The following is a 17,031-nucleotide window of genomic DNA, read 5'->3' as shown; positions in this document are numbered from 1 at the left end:
TTTACTGTTTTCTCACTGTTGATTGCATTTTTTTTTGCACTGTACTCTGTAATCATCTAGCTTAATATTACTATTAGTTTCTTGTTGTTGTACTTGCATTGTTGCCGACGTCTTTCTCAGGTCATGATCCCCTGCTGGTCGACGTGACTGGTCGATACCTTGTCCGTCCTGTGGTTTTTGCGTTGGTCTCCTTGCACCCCTTGTAATGCCTCGGGATGGCCCACAGCCGGCACATCGACTGCGCCCGCGGGCCACACCGTCCCGACCCACAGCCGGGGTGCCCCCGTCCTACAGCAAGAGCCGCCCTCAACCATGCTCGCGCAACTTCAGGTAGAAGGTGAGCGCGCTCCATCCCTTTTCGACGTCTGCCCTCACGGTCTGCCTGTTAGTTTACGAGTCAGGCTGCCGTGTTTTGTCGGCTGCTCGTTTTCCTGCCCCTAGTTAGAAACATAGAAAATAGGTGCAGGAAGAGGCCATTCGGCCCTTCGAGCCAGCACCGCCATTCATTGTGATCATGGCTGTTCATCCCCAATCAATAACCCGTGCCTGCCTTCTCCCCATATCCCTTGATTCCTCTAGTCCCTAGAGCTCCATCTAACTCTCTCTTAAATCCATCCTGTGATTTGGCCTACGCTCTCCTCTGTGGCAGGGAATTCCACAAATTTACAACTCTCTGGGTAAAAAAAGCTTTTTCTCACCTCAGTCTTAAATGGCCTCCCCTTTATTCTAAGACTGTGGCCCCTGGTTTTGGACGACCAACATTCCTGCATCTAGCTTGCCCAGTCCCTTTATAATTTTATATGTTTCTTTTAGATCCCCCCTCATCCTTCTAAACTCCAGTGAATACAAGCCTAGTCTTTTCAATCTTTCCTCATATGACAGTCACGCCATATTCCACATGTGGTCTTACCAGAGCCCAATACAACTGCAGAAGAACCTCTCTACTCCTATACTGAAATCCTCTTGTTATGAAGGCCAACATTCCATTAACTTTCTTCACTGCCTGCTGTACCTGCACGCCAACTTTCAGTGACCGGTGTACAAGGACACCCAGGTCTCGCTGTACCTAACTTAACCCCATTGAGATAATAATCTGCCCCCTTGTTTTTGCCACCAAAGTGGATAACCTCACATTTATCTATATTATACTGCATCTCCCACGCATCTGCTCACTCACTCAACCTATCCAGGTCACCCTGCAACCTCCTAACATCCTCTTCACAGTTCACACTGTCACCCAGCTTTGTGTCATCCGCAAACTTGCTAGTGTTGCTTCTAATTTCCTCTTCCAAATCATTAATATATATGGTAAACAGTTGCAGCCCCAACACCAAGCCTTGAGGCACTCCACTCGCCACTGCCTGCCATTCTGAAATTCACTCCTACTCTTTCCTTCCTGTCTGCCAACCAATTTTCTATCCACGTCAACACCCTACCCCCAATACCATGTGCTCTAATTTTAGTCACCAGTCTCCCATGCGGGACCTTATCAAAGGCTTTCTGAAAGTCTAGATACACTACATCCACTGGCTCCCCTTCATCCATTTTACTTGTCACATCCTCAAAGATTCCAGAAGATTAGTCAAGCATGATTTTCCTTTCATAAATCCATGCTGACTTGGACTAATCCTATTACTGCTATCCTGGGGAGTTCTGGGGGGGGGGGGGGGGGGGGGTCCTGTGGCGACACGCGGTGGTTGGGCCACTGGCTACATGAATCCTCAGCAGTCGGCAAGTGACTGGGCAATGGCAGGGAGAAGTTGTCACGGGGTACAGGGGTGTGTCCAGGGATATATAACGAACCTTGGGACAACCCTCTCTCTCTCTCTCTTACTTCAAGCTGACCAGCTCTCTTCTCTCTAGGGGTGAGTGTCCTTCCACCTCAGCAGCGGCTCAGCTCGAGCCCACGAGGCAACAGCATCGCAGTAGCAACAACAAATTTATGTTAGAGAACCAACGTGCATGTATAACAAACCTTTTATGCCTGAATAAAGTTCACCCCGTTGGTGCCTCTTGTTCACCCCATTTGGTTGCCTCTACACCATGCATTAAAAAAAAATAATGGTCGTATATACCCAATATTCCCAAATAGCCAGTGTAGGAAGGAACTGCAGATGCTGGTTTAAATCAAAGATAGACACAAAATGCAGGAGCAACTCAGCGGGACAGGCAGCATCTCTGGAGAGAAGGAATGGGTGACGTTTCAGATCGAGACCCTTTAGACTAGAGTCAAGGGCAAGGGAAAGTAGAGATAAAGACAGTAATGTAGTGAGATATAGAACAAATGAAAGAAAGATATGCAAAAAAGAAACTATGATAAAGGAACTAGGCAATTGTTAGCTGTTTGCTCGGTGAGAATGAGAACGGTGCACCTTGGGTGGGGGAGGGATGGAGAGAGGAAATGCAGGGGTTACTTGGTTAGAAAAATCAAACATGTTAATATCTGTTAAAAATTACAATCTTGCCTGATCTGAGCGCATTCCATTTTACCATTAACAGTTTAAGTGTATTAAAGTGGCGATCATTTTTATTTAGTTATGAGTATTTTTCACAACTTACATTTACCTAGCTTCTTTGAGTCAGATAATCATACACCATGGAAACAAATCCTTTGGTCTACCCAATCTATGCTGACTATGAGAAGCCCAAGCCCAAAACCTTCCAATGAACTGCCCTCCAACTTCAACCACTCACAAGAGGTCATTTGCAGTGGACAATTAACCTACCAACCATGTGTTTTTGGAACGGGCGACGAAACTGGAGCAACCCACACAATCACAGAGAGTATCTGCAAACTCCACAAAGACAGCACCAAAAGTCTAAAATTAAACCTGGGTTGCTGGAACTGTGAGGCAACATCTTTCCACTCTCCTTCCTCTTACATACCAATGATATAGAAGGGACTAAATGTAATATCTCCAAGTTTGCAGATGGTACAAAGTTGTGTGGGAGCGTGAACCAGGAAAGGGATGAAGGGAGACTCTGGCATAATTTCGATAATCTGAGTAAGTGAGCAAACGCAAAGTGGAAGCAGAATAATGTCAGAGGTAGAAAACAACCCAAAATGCTTCACTATATAAGAATGTTCAACTTTGACACCAACCACATAAATAGATTTTTTTGAACTTTTGAGCTTTATGGAACGTCTTGCTGAGGAGTGGAGATACAGAAGTTCAAGGGAGAATTCTACAGTTGAGAACCCAATGAGAACAGAAAGCCAGACTTTTCCAAAGTATGCACAATTGATAAACATTGCAGTGGTCGGATGGTGTAGCCATGGAAGAATCTTGAAGCAAAGACAGGAATTTTAGCTTTGTTCTTAAAGCAACAATAATCTGGGTAATCGTGCTTTAACTAAACTTCAGTAGAACAATAAATATCTTCAAATTATTCTATTTCACTTTACTGAAAAGAACCTTCTGCAATTGATCATTTACTTTACCACCTTTGAGACATTTTCGAAAAAATAAGTGAAATGTCATTTAAGGTACAAGATATGACTCCCTGCAGCTACTACACTGCTAAAGTATGCATATCAGAAACCTTTAAGTAGGTGGGGGAAGGGGATGGTGTGCAAGTAGAGAACAATCGGTGAATGGAATTGAATACTTCTGATAGTATCAAAATCATTACTGACATTACATAAATGTGGATAAGGACAATATAAAATTAAGATTTAACATGGATTGCCTAAACCCACAATTAAGTTTAGATAATTATCGTCACATGTACTGAGGTACAGTGAAAAGCTTTTGTTTGCGTGCTATCCAATCAAAGAAAAGGCTATACCTGAATACAGTCAAGTCGTCCACAGTGCACAGATAAAGGATAAAGAGCACAACATTTAAACCCCTTTTTCACGGGGGACTTGACGCAAGAGGTAACCAGAGTTTAACATCGTGGGAACCTCGTGCGATAACAGTACGGCATTCGTGGACCACCGCGGCGCTAACGGCAGGTAATCGTGTAACTTGGAGAAAATTCAAGCAAGCTTGAATTTCTCCAAGAGTGACTTGTACACTTGTGGTTGAGCATTGCAACATTTTATGAACATAGTGGCCAGTGCGATATCCGTAGTAACTCTTGCGGTTACCGTGGAAACTCCTGCGAACGGTAAACCCGGAAGTTGGACAGAGGGGACAGAAGGTGAGTAAAAAAGGTGTTCTCAATGTCGCCAATGGAACATGTGTCCATCGAGGACGTCCCATCTCATTGTCATTGTTGGAGAATCTTTTTAACAGGAACACGCAGAGATGGCTCCCAGAAAAGCTCAAAGAAAGGGGGTAAAGCGTGTCAGAAAGGTTTTTGCCATGCAGGAGAATGAGGAGGAGACGCAGCAAAAGAGAGACAGGTGGAGAAGCAACAGGAGATGCCAGAGATAACACTGCCTGTGGGCTCCTTGGAGCAGGGAGAGGGTGAACAAGGTGGATTTCAGATTGCCTCCCCAGTAGCCGTTGTAGGAATAGCCTCTACAGACGCTTATGTAAAGGGAAGATGGCAGAAGGTAAGGCCATATAACTTCTCCAGGGAACATGAGGGAGAACTTGTAGAATGGTACCAATTTAACGAGATTCTCTACGATAAATCCAGAGAGGATTATAGAAACAGGGAGAGAAAACGGAACCTGCTGGAGACGAAGGCTGCGGAGTATCCCGGGTGCTCATGTGAGTATATATAACGATATATCAGTTCATCAACAGGAGAACCATTTAATGTTATCCAAGATTTAAAAACATACAATGCGAAAGATGTAAAAGTGCTGTTTTTGCAGTTAACTTAAACTTCTCTTATAAGTCTGTCTGTGCCCTGCAGCTGCAAAGTAAAAAAGTCGCAGACAGCTTTTACACCCTCTGTGTTTGAGGTTGGAATCATGTCTCTAAGTGCCATAAAATAAATTATGACATCATTTGTGCCACGTGATGGTTTAATTGCACTTGACAGTTTACAATGCTCAATCAAGATTTAACGGGAAAGCTCGGGAGACGGACAAGTCACTCGCACAAATAACAGAAATGCCGAGTACCGTGGGAACTCTTTGTCTACCCCCCCGTTATATCGTGTGATATCGTGCTAGACCACGACCACTTCACTCTGGTCACATCTTGCGTCAAGTCGCCCCATGAAAAAGCCCCATCAGTGCAACATCAAGACCAATTAAAGGTAGTTCAAAAGCCTCCAATGAGCTGGATGGGAGGTCAGGACTGCACTCTAGCTGGTGAGAGGATGGTTCAGTTACCTGATGACGGCTGGGATGAAACTATCCCCGAGTCTGAAGGTATGCTTTTTAAAACTTCTGAACCTCCCGTCTGATGGGAGAGGGGAGGGTGAGACAACGAAAGCAAATTCAATGCTAGCATTTAGGCTTGTATACAAAAAAAGGGATGTAATGTTGAGGCTCTATAAGGCGCTGGTATGGCCACCTTCGGAATATTGTGAGCAATTTTGGGCACCGTATCTGAGGAAGGATGTGCTGGCTAAGGAGAGGGTCCAGAGGAGGTTTACAAGAATGATCCCAGGAATGAGTAGGTTAACCTATGATGAGCGTTTGTCGGCACTTGGCCTGTACTCACTGAAGTTGAGAAGAATGAGGGGGGACCTCATTGAAACATGCAGAATAGTGAAAGGCTTAGATAGAGTGATGTGGAGAGGATGTTTCCATTAGTGGGAGAGTCTAGGACTAGAGGTCATAGCCTCAGAATTAAAGAACCTTCTTTTAGGAAGGAATCAAGGACAAATTTCTTTAGTCAGAGGGTGATGAATCTGTGGAATTCTTTGCCACAGAAGCATGTGGAGGCCAAGTCAGTGGATATTTTTTAAGACAGAGATAGATAGATTCTTGATTAGTACAGTTGTCAGATGATATGGAGAGAAGGCAGTAGAATGGGGTTAGGAGGAAGAGATAGAAGAGCTATGATTGAATGGTGGAGTAGCGTTGATGGGCCGAATGGCCTAATTCTAGTCCTATTCCATATGACCTTATGAAACTTGTCCTTGATTATGCTGGTGGTTTTGCCAAGGCAGCGTGAAGTGTAGATGGTGTTAAAGGAAAGGAGGCTGGTTTGTGTGATGGTCTGGGCTATGCCCACAACTGCAATTCCTTGCGGTCTTGGATGGAGCTGTTCCCAAATCAAGCTGTGATGCATCCTGATAAGATGCTTTCTACGCCTCATCTGCTGAAGCTGGTGAGGGTTATTGGGGACATTTCCTTTGCCTTCTAAATGTATCGGTCTGCTTTCTTGACCATCACTTCCATGTGGCTAGTTCAGGACAAATTGCTGGTGATATTTATTCCTTGGAACTTGAAGCTTTCGGCCTTCTCTACCTCAGCACCATCAGTGCAGATGGCACCATCAGTTAAAGAATGGTACTTAATTAATCCATCAAAAAGCTGATATCCAATGATTACCCACCATGGATCACCTACTTCCAAAAAAAAAGAGAATGTTCCCTTGTTCGAAAAAGTTCTGCAAATCTTACATTATCTAAAAAACAGCCACTACTCCAGTGTGCACAAATGAGTTTTGCCTCTGAGCAATATGGTAAAAGATGCACTCACCGTCTGTTCAGCAGCTTCTCCAACGCTGTCATATTCAATAATAGCTTTATACAGTGTATTCAGTAAATGGGAAGCTCTTATGACATTTGGAGTGTCAGGTGGAACCTCTGCCACTCCTGTACTGAATACTCTATGAAGCATCTTAAGTTGTGACAATCGAGGAGCCAGTTTCTCAAGTACTGCTGCTAGCGTAACCGTCTCATCTTAAAAAAAAAATACATACAAGCAATTAATGACAGAACTTTAAGAAAATAGCAGCAAGTGATTAAGGCATTAGTGCCAAACTCTGCAAAACAAGAAGTTACATTTTGTATGTTTCAACAGAACCCTATTAATATATTCCAGAAATCAGGAGAAATTATGTTAAAGTTCAATAAGATTAAATAAAGTTTTATGTTTTAATAAGATGTGCAAATCTGAAGGAAAAGACAGCAGCATACAATATTTGCACAGGATGTACTGAAATGCTGCTGTCTGAAAACCGGACAGCATCATTTATTCAATGCACCCCCAATTTATCCTAAAGCAACTGGCCACTGAATACAGTTTGAATAATTTTATGACACATTACTTTATACAGCTTCGTCAATCTACATCTACAGTTGCTACTAATAGTCCGGGCTTACAACCACAAGAGTAGCAATAAGTAGAGTACTTTTACTTTTTGGTGTTTTTTATTCTTCATTGCCCCATCCTTTGATATTTAACTGAGATGTGGCGTTCCATAATAGGAATTAGTATGTAAACATTATTATGCCTTTTCAAAACAAATTTTTATAAACAATTTTGACAATCCCAAGTACATACTACAATTGCCAAAGCCCAAATAAAAAGATATTTGTGAGAAAGATTTCTGATTATACAACAGAACATGAACAGAACAAAACCCATACCAGCCAAACTTCTGACCGACATACACTATAAACCCACTGACTCCCATGGCTATCTGGACTACACTTCTTCCCACCCTGCTTCCTGTAAGGACTCCATCCCCTACTCCCAATTCCTCCGTCTACGCCGCATCTGCTCCACGGATGAGGCGTTCCACACCAGGACATCTGAAATGTCCTCACTATTCAGGGAACGGGGGTTCCCCTCCTCCACCATAAATGAGGCTCGCACCAGGGTCTCTTCCATACCCCGCAACACTGCTCTCTCTCCCCATCCCCGCACTCGCAACAAGGGCCGAGTCCCCCTAGTCCTCACCTTTCACCCCACCAGCCGTCACATACAAAAAGTAATCCTCCGTCAGTTTCGCCACCTCCAACGTGACCCCCCACTCGCCCCACCTTCCCATCTCCCCCCATATCTGCCTTCCGCAAAGACCGCTCCCTCCATCACTCCCTTGTCAATTCTTCCCTTCCCTCTCATACCACCCCCTCCCCGGGCACTTTCCCTTGCAACCGCAAGAGATGCAACACTTGTCCCTTTACCTCCCCCCGCAACTCCTTTCAGGGACCCAAGCAATCGTTCCAGGTGCGACAGAGGTTTACCTGCATCTCTTCCCACCTCATCTATTGCGTCCGTTGCTCTAGATGTCAGCAGATCTATATCGGTGAGATCAAGCGGAGGTTGGGCGATCGTTTCGCCGAACACCTCCGCTCGGTCCGCAATAACCAAGCTGACCTCCCGGTGGCTCAGCACTTCAACTCCCCCTCCCACTCCGTCTCCGACCTCTCTGTCCTGGGTCTCCTCCATGGCCACAGCGAGCAGCACCGGAAATTGGAGGAACAGCACCTCATATTCCGTTTGGGAAGTCTGCATCCCGGGGGCATGAACATCGAATTCTCCCAATTTTGTTAGTCCTTGCTGTCTCCTCCCCTTCCTCAACCCCCCTGCTGTCTCCTCCCATCCCCCAGCCTTCGGGCTCCTCCTGCTTTTCCCTTTCTTGTCCCCACCCACCCCCGCCCCCGATCAGTCTGAAGAAGGGTTTCGGCCCGAAACGTTGCCTATTTCCTTCGCTCCATAGATGCTGCTGCACCCGCTGAGTTTCTCCAGCTTTTTTGTGTAACCAGCCAAACTATTGATTCCCTATGAAGTTGGCCATGTCTCAATTCCAGTAAAATCTATCTTTGGAAATAGGTTATAGCTAAAATTGAAACCAAGTATAATTAAGTACGTGCCAACACAGTGGTTGAATGCAATACAAGGGAACATCAGCATAATACACATAAAGAGACAGAAAAATATCACCTTGTTTCATTTTTAGCTGAATAGTAAAGAATAAATGTACTGGCAATACCAAATAATCAGAATGTCTAAACCAAAACCATTCCTTCTCTCCAGAGATGCTGCCTGTCCCGCTGAGTACCCCAGCATTTTGTGTCAATCAACCAACATTTATGGTTAGTTTATTTAAAGAAATTAAAACTTTTTAAAAAATCAACTAAATCTCTGTAGCTCGTACATTGCAAAGCCAATTCAAAATGAACCACCACATACTAAAGGAACAATGATACCTATTTGTGGCTGTGGAGGCATGGAAACAAGCTCTTTGGCCCACCTATTTTCTGCTAATTCCATTATTACCTTCTCACATTTTTTATAAATTCTCTGCAGTTTCTACCATTCATTTAGGTCTGGGATTTGGGAGGAAAATGAAACACTCGGGGAAAAATCCCAATGTCACTGGGAAAATGTAAAAACTCAGTAGATGTCTCTGTCTGGAACTTGGATCGCTGTAACTTTTGTTATATTGCATCAGATTTGAGAAACATCTACTTTGCAACTGAACATTATCCGGCTGTCTCTGGAATGAAAATCATCCAGGTTTTTATATAAAAGTTCATTGACTGATAGAAATTGTTACGAATTATAATGAAGGAAATAATATTTTCCCAAACATTCCAAGCTTAGGAAAGTGTTTTGAAATTTTCTAGATTTCAGATACCTTTAGTTATCATGCACTTTTCAATGCTGACAAGTTCTTCTTTGAAGTTTATAAAATATTTGTACAATGCCCACACAAAAGACTGATATGTTCGGAAGGGGGGCTCAGTAAACTTTCTTGATGTAGGTAGGGCTCCAAATGAGCAACTTTCAGTGTTGTGCCCAATCACTTCATCCATAAATTTCTGGAGCCTGAACACAACCTGTCCATAAGCTGCGATCTGTTCCAATACTGCTCTCAGACAATTCTATAGGAAAAATAATAGAGAAATAAGTTAGAGGAAGCACACAATTTAAATCACAGCAATTCCTGTGTTTTTAAATTTGCAAATTCATAAGCAACAAACTTACAAGTAAATTTGGCAAAAGAACGCACACATTTACTGCATTTCTACCATGCCAAAAAAAAGTTCGGAAACTCAGAATTTGAATCAGAAATTTACAAGACAGGAAGAGTCTATTCAGCCCATAACTTGCACAAATCCAAAAATTGAGCTAGTCAGTTTATCACCACTCCCAATGCATTAAAGAACTCTGCATCCCTACCCAGGTAGTTATTAAATTTATATTTTTCAGGAGATATTTTTCAGGAGATGTTAAGGCTGGCTTGATAATTGATAAATATTTATCATGTTTAAGTGTGAGAATTGAGGGTGAAATGCTCAACTGTTTTCATTGAGTCAGGGAATGTTGCTGCATTGTGAAGATTGTTTTATGTTTATCGCAACACACGACACGAGGACCACTGATATTACAGGATTTAAAAATTAATAATATGGCCTCAACACACTCCAGTGTATTTTAAACCAATTATTTTTTTTAACCAATTAAAATTAAAAATGTGCTAAAGAAGGAACAGACTGCCAAATTAACAAAATAAATGAGTGCATGGATATATCTTCCACAGAACAATCAGAGTACATCTTGCCCTGGTACTAGAATGACTAATTCTAAAGAAGATTTCTCATAAATTCTCCACCATTCTCAGAAAGTGGCCTGATAATTTGTTTTTATGGAAAAAGTTATTAACCTGGGTCAGATGCGCCACCATGATGTCAGGTCTCACTGATATTTTCCCATCGTGTAATGTATACATAAAAAGTTTATTAACTCCTGACAGCATCCTGTACAAAAAAAGGTTAAAATGTAAATAATCTATTGTTAGACATATATTTGGCAAGATACAATTTGAAATAGAAAAGTGTATCAGGATTCCAGAATTGGGACTGCCAAAAAATTAACTTGAATGCAAAAATGTTATAATTTGCTATCTGTGTGTTACATAGATACATAGAAAATAGGTGCAGGAGTAGGCCATTCGGCCCTTCGAGCCCGCACCGCCATTCAATATGATCATGGCTGATAGGCCATTCGGTCCTTCGAGCCCGCACCGCCATTCAATATGATCATGGCTGATCATCCAACTCAGTATCCCGTACCTGCCTTCTCTCCATACCTTTAGCCACAATGGCCACATCTAACTCCCTCTTAAATATAGCCAATGAACTGGCCTCAACTACCTTCTGTGGCAGAGAGTTCCAGAGATTCACCACTCTTCTGTGTGAAAAATGTTTTTCTCATCTCGGTCTTAAAGGATTTCCCCTCTATCCTTAAGCTGTGACCCCATGTCCTGGACTTCCCCAACATCGGAAACAATCTTCCTGCATCTAGCCTGTCCAACCCCTTAAGAATTTTGTAAGTTTCTATAAGATCCCCCCTCAATCTCCTAAATTCTAGCGCGCACAAGCCGAGTCTATCCAGTGTTGTTTTACCTTCCTTCCAGTCAAAAGATACGCCAATTCATTCTTTGAATTTGTTTAATTCTCTTGCAACCGGCCTTTTTTCTATGTTTAAGTTTAATTTGTCTTATTTATCCATTAAATAAAATCACAATCATGCTGTACAGAAAAAGACCATAACCATACCAATCATCAAGTAAACATCGATACCTGTACTAATTCCATTTACCAACACTCGGTCAGGCGTATGTTTTTGTGATGCAAGAGCTCATGGAGTTGCATAAATGCTGGGAAAACATTTGCCTCCACCAACCATTCAGGCAGTGCTTTCCACATTCAAATTATCCTCTCGGTGAAAAAATTATTTCTCAGATTGCCTCCAAATCTCTGACCCCCTCACCCCAAAACCAAGTGCTGTAGTTTTAGACGCCTCTTCTGCGAGGAAAGGATTCCAGCTATCTGCTGTATCTACGTCCCTCAATTTTCAGGTCTCCCCCTCAGCCTCCTTTGCTCGAAGGAAAACAAAACCAGCCTATTCTCATGACAAAAGACTCCATTCCAGTCAACCATATTGGTGAACCTCCTCTGCGGTTTCTCCAGTGCAATTATGTCCTTCCTGGAGTGTGGCGTCCAGAACTGTACATTGTACTCCATTGTGCCCTAATCAAAATTTATACTATAATCTTTCTGCTTTTATATTTTATGCTCCTGTTTATAAATGCAAGTATCCTATACGTCTTCTTCACTACCTTATCTACCTGTGCTGCCACCTCTTGGAATCCTTGCACTTTTACACCAAAGTCCCTCTATTTTTCAGTATGGCCTTGGGTTTGGCCCAAGCATTCATTGTATATATCAGGTATTCATCCTCCCAAACCACATCACCTCACACTTTTCAACATTAAATCCCATCTGTTGTTGCTCTGCCCATCTTGCCATTGCTATTGTCATAACCTACAGAATAATATCTCAATTTACATGGCATCTACAAACTTACTAATCAATCTAATCATAACCAAATTGTGAATGTATACAGCAAGCATTGAGCCTTGTGGTACACCACTAATAACAAACTTTCAATCCCAAAAATAACCCTTCACCATCACCGTCCACCTCCCAGTAACAAGTCAATCTTGGATACAATTTGCCAAAACCCTGGATTCCATGAGCTCTATCCTTTTGGACTGTCCTTCCATTTGGTACGTCGTCAAAGGACTTACTGACATGCCTGCAGAAGTTAACTGTAGTTCCCTCACCAGCATATTTTGTTACCACCTCACCAAATGCAACCATATTGGTGAGGCAATATATTTTCCCTGCTGTTTTGTTTGGACTGATCTGCTTTTGGCAGACTTTGACAAAATACCTCCAGTCAGTCAGGTTTAAAAGAATAAAGCTCGATGCTTGAGCATATAACGCAACAGGAAGGGAGGTTATATTAACTGAGGAGCTGGTTTTTGGATGAAATGTTATAAATAAGTCAATTTTGCTTTCTCAAGCGAACATAAGATTCCAAGACAAATTACAGGAAAACTAATCTCTCCGGAGTACATTGACCCCTTCATCAACATTACAAAAAATAATGACTGGACATTACCTCAGCAGTATTTGTGGGACATTGGCAGAGGCAAATTGGTTGCCGTGTACATTATAATAGCAATGGTGTTAAACTGAGTTCTTTTGTAAGTCCTATTCAAGAAAACGTAATTCAAACCATTGCTGCTAAAATCAATTCTTTATTCTGACAGCGCTGGGATAATTCTTTAAACCTTCCAACACAGAGTTAGAAACTCTGGGGCTAGTCGAAAGAACTACTGCCTTTGGTATAAATGTGACACATTATATAGGTAATAGACAAGGATGGTACAAAAGGAGTGGCAAACTATTAACCAATGACAGAGAGGGGTGAATCTCTGGAACTCTCTGGCGCAGAGGGTAGTCGAGGCCAGTTCATTGGCTATATTTAAGAGGGAGTTAGATGTGGCCCTTGTGGCTAAGGGGATCAGAGGGTATGGAGAGTAGGCAGGTACAGGATACTGAGTTGGATGATCAGCCATGATCATATTGAATGGCGGTGCAGGCGCGAAGGGCCGAATGGCCTACTCCTGCACCTAATTTCTATGTTTCTATTATGGTTTACCATACATTTAACTTATTTGCATTAACCAATCAACTAAATCCTTTCCATTGATTGACAACACGTATAGTCACATGATTTCCCCATTTCCGGCCCCCTTTACAACCTTCTTCCCCTCTGTTGTTTCTTCAACCTCTTTGCTCAAAATCATTTTATTTCAATAAAGTAAAACCACAGATATAAAACAATTTCTCAGGCAACACCTCTCAGAATAAAATACACATCATACAGCAATCCCACAATACATACACACAAAAATTATATTTTCACTTTTGGAAAATAAAGTTATTTCTAAAACTTCAGATTTAAACAAAGTCTAATACTTACAATCATAATTAAAACACAATACACTTCATAAATAATGTCCTTACAACTACATAGTTAAAATACAGTTACTTATGAATTAAATACGAGTTTTGCCCCATTCTTACAAAGTGGTAAAGACTTAAGTTATTTCTAATCACACAATTCCCAACTCCAAGCACACAAAGGTCATATACTTGTCACGCTTGATTGCTTCTTCCCAAACTCGGGTCTAATTTAATTCTGTATTAAGCTCCCCCTTGATCATCTCTGGAGGAAAGGAATGCAAGGCCTCTTCAATAATAGCATTTCACACAACAAATGAAAGATTATCAAAACAGTTACTTTCTCAGTTTTCTATAACCATAAGAAACCCTTTTGCAAAGGTCAACCATCACCTATGCCTTATCTCAACATAGATACATATAAACAGCACAAACCATCTCACAGACTAGTATCTACCCTTGGTGCCTACAACCCAATATAGACAACCATAAATCCCCTTCATTACACAGCCGAGCTCGAAGAGGTGTCACAAAGGAAGAAGAATGGTGCCCATGTCCAGGGGAAAGATCCCATTAACAACCTCCATTCTAAACACCAACCTAAACCAAATACAACTTCTGACAGTTATAGCCGCTTCAAAGCAAACAAAGCTATGCGTATTTACATCAACATCTCCATGTTATAACAAGCCATCTGTTCTCCTATGTGTGTGTGTTCGTTGTACTTTATTTCTTTGTGCCTATGTGGCACAGAAATGATAATTTAAGCAATTTTATTGTATAATATTTCCTCAACGGCACTTAAAAGTACTTGTTAGCTGTAAAACATGTGTGTGGTATTAAAACAGGTTATGCATAAATCACTTTTCGATAAAGACTAAGCCTTCTGTAAATCAACACACTCTGCACAAGAGTAGCCAGATGCCAACAGCAACGTGAACACAACGGAAAACATGGCATTGAAAACTCTTGAATTCCAGTGGATGGACAATTAAAAAGCCAGATCAGTTAACGGCAGTAGAAAAATTGCAAGTCATAGCAGAGCTATGCTGGAAAATAGTTGTGCGCAATAGGAACAGAAATTAAATCTCAACCTTATTTATTTTCTGAAGAATGGTCTTGACCCGAAATGTCACCCATTCCTTCTCCCCAGAGATGCTGCCTGTCCCGCTGTTACTCCAGCTTTTTGTGTTTATCTTATTTATTTTGTGCTGGCATTGGTCCTCCTGATCAAGGTAGGATTAATTGAATCAGTTGTATGCGTTCCAGCAACCAGTGGAACTGGGGAAAAGCTATATAAACATATGGAATGGCAATGTGACTATTGTATAAGATTTCTGGAACGTGAATCTGAAAATCAGTTGAGCATTTTTGAATATTCCCAATAATGTTGAGCATTCAAGATTTATGAAGCAACAACAGTTTGCAGAAGCATACAAAATCCTTCAAAAGTAACAAAATGGTACTTACCACAATGTTTCTCGTATAACTTGGGCCTCTGTAACAAATGTTCGCTGATCTGAATAATATAGTGGATCAGAATTGTATAGGTGCTGCTCCCTAGAATTAGGAAATGTTAACATTGTAGGTATGTTGCAAAGCCTACCTGAAGCGTCGCTGAAAATCTGTCCCAGCCCGTGTGCGCGATTTTGGCGCCGTTTAGAGGGGGGCGGGTTTAAAACGCGATTTCCCCTAAGCTGTTCAAATCGAGGGTGTTCAGCCTAGTTAATTATTAACGAAAAATCGCTGGAAGATTCCGTCGCTTTAGCTATTATTACTTTTAAGGGCTTTATCTAATTGTTATAGTAGTGTAAAAATTAACCTCTAAACCCCCGACCGCCGGCAATGGGTCGGATCTCATACAGGGGACAACAGAAGGTAGGCTGTTTAGTTTTACATTAAAAAGGGCTTCTTAAGATCCCTTTATACAAAGTTTAAAGTTGCGAGTAGCTAATTTTGAGCACATTATATCCCGCAGTATTTTTCTGGGCATTTGAGGGCACAAATCTAGCGCAATGTGAACGTTCTAAACCAGCGCGTTCACAGGAACCCACTAGAAAGCGGATTTAAATTGACTTTAATTTACAGCAATTGAACACTAAATTCCTTCCATTTGGCCTATAAATTAATGTCAATGAGATTTAAAAATCATGTTTTATTGTGAATTATTTGTGAATATTATTTGGACACTTAGGCTATTTAAAAACGTTAATCATTTATTAAGAAATAGATAGATGTTTAGATCTAGTAATTGAAGTTTGAAATTAGCTCCAATTAGGTAACTAACTAATTATATGCTTTAATTTCAGGTCATCCAAGTAAGATTATTTTATATTTGTTTCAGAATGCTTCAATCTATGATAACTGAAATTTCATTCAGTTCTCTTAATTTTAAGAAAGTTATGGGCTTTTGACTGTCCACGATCACAGCTTTTTTGTTATGTCCATAGAAAATCAATAGGGAACAAGATGCTAATTTCCGAGTATGAAAATGGACATAACCTTTTAAATACTTGAGATATGAAAGTGAATTAGGTGTCAAATTAAACTTCTTTTTATGCTTTATCTGATGGGATAAATTGCAGACTTGATTTTTTAAATCTCAAAATTTTGTAACATTGCTAAACATTGTCATCTATAAAGGATCTAAACTGTTTAACATATTTAATACAATGTCATTCTCAGTTATGTTAGCATTCCATTATGCCCAGGAGACAAGCTATTAAAATACGATGACAAATGATTTCTTACCAGACAGCTGCTAAATTGGAATGCAGATGAAAGCTGTGACTACATTTAGATGATTTATTTGTCCAATACTGGATGACAACATGTTGCTCCAACCACAACTGTACTTCCGGTTCACTTGCTAGTTCCAAAAACAAAAGGGTTAGTACAAACAACTTTAGTCATTATGTTTTGATGACAAATTTTGATGTAGAAAAACTCTTCAGAATGGTATTTTCACATTTTGTAATCCCATGCACAAGATTAGTTCCTTCAACCAGTTTGGTCGATGCCCACATTATTTTGAGCCACCAAGTATATCTATATTACTAAAACTCTTCGTTATGTATGTGTGTGTGTGTGTGTGTGTGTGTGTGTGTGTGTGTGTGTGTGTGTGTGTGTGTGTGTGTGTGTGTGTGTGTGTGTGTGTGTGTGTGTGTGTGTGTGTGTATATATTCTATATCATATACTTATTAAAATTATGGTCTTGTGTGTGTGTATATGTGTGTTTTTACGTCTTTGCGAAAAACTTTGCGGTAACGATAAAATGTTTACATATTCCAGTTGACATTTTTCCCTAGTCCAAAAACACCTTATTTGAAAATGTTGCTTTATTTCTTGACTTATTACTGATTTTTTTTTAAAAGTACATCAAAAGACTTTGAATTTAAACAA

General features: G+C 41.0%; 1 protein-coding gene across 1 annotated transcript in view; it reads right to left on the bottom strand.

Moving 5' to 3' along the window:
* tubgcp5 (tubulin, gamma complex associated protein 5) overlaps positions 1 to 17,031 on the bottom strand; it is a 61,133-nt gene that overhangs the window by 27,956 nt on the left and 16,146 nt on the right. The window contains 5 exon segments of the mRNA XM_055636493.1: positions 6,557 to 6,759; positions 9,447 to 9,693; positions 10,476 to 10,569; positions 15,100 to 15,189; positions 16,381 to 16,498. Of these exon segments, the coding sequence (XP_055492468.1) occupies positions 6,557 to 6,759; positions 9,447 to 9,693; positions 10,476 to 10,569; positions 15,100 to 15,189; positions 16,381 to 16,498 (752 nt within the window).

This window comes from Leucoraja erinacea, chromosome 6, assembly GCF_028641065.1.
Source record: "Leucoraja erinacea ecotype New England chromosome 6, Leri_hhj_1, whole genome shotgun sequence".
Taxonomy (NCBI): Eukaryota; Metazoa; Chordata; class Chondrichthyes; order Rajiformes; family Rajidae; genus Leucoraja; species Leucoraja erinaceus.
This window is presented reverse-complemented; position numbering and strand designations above follow the sequence as displayed.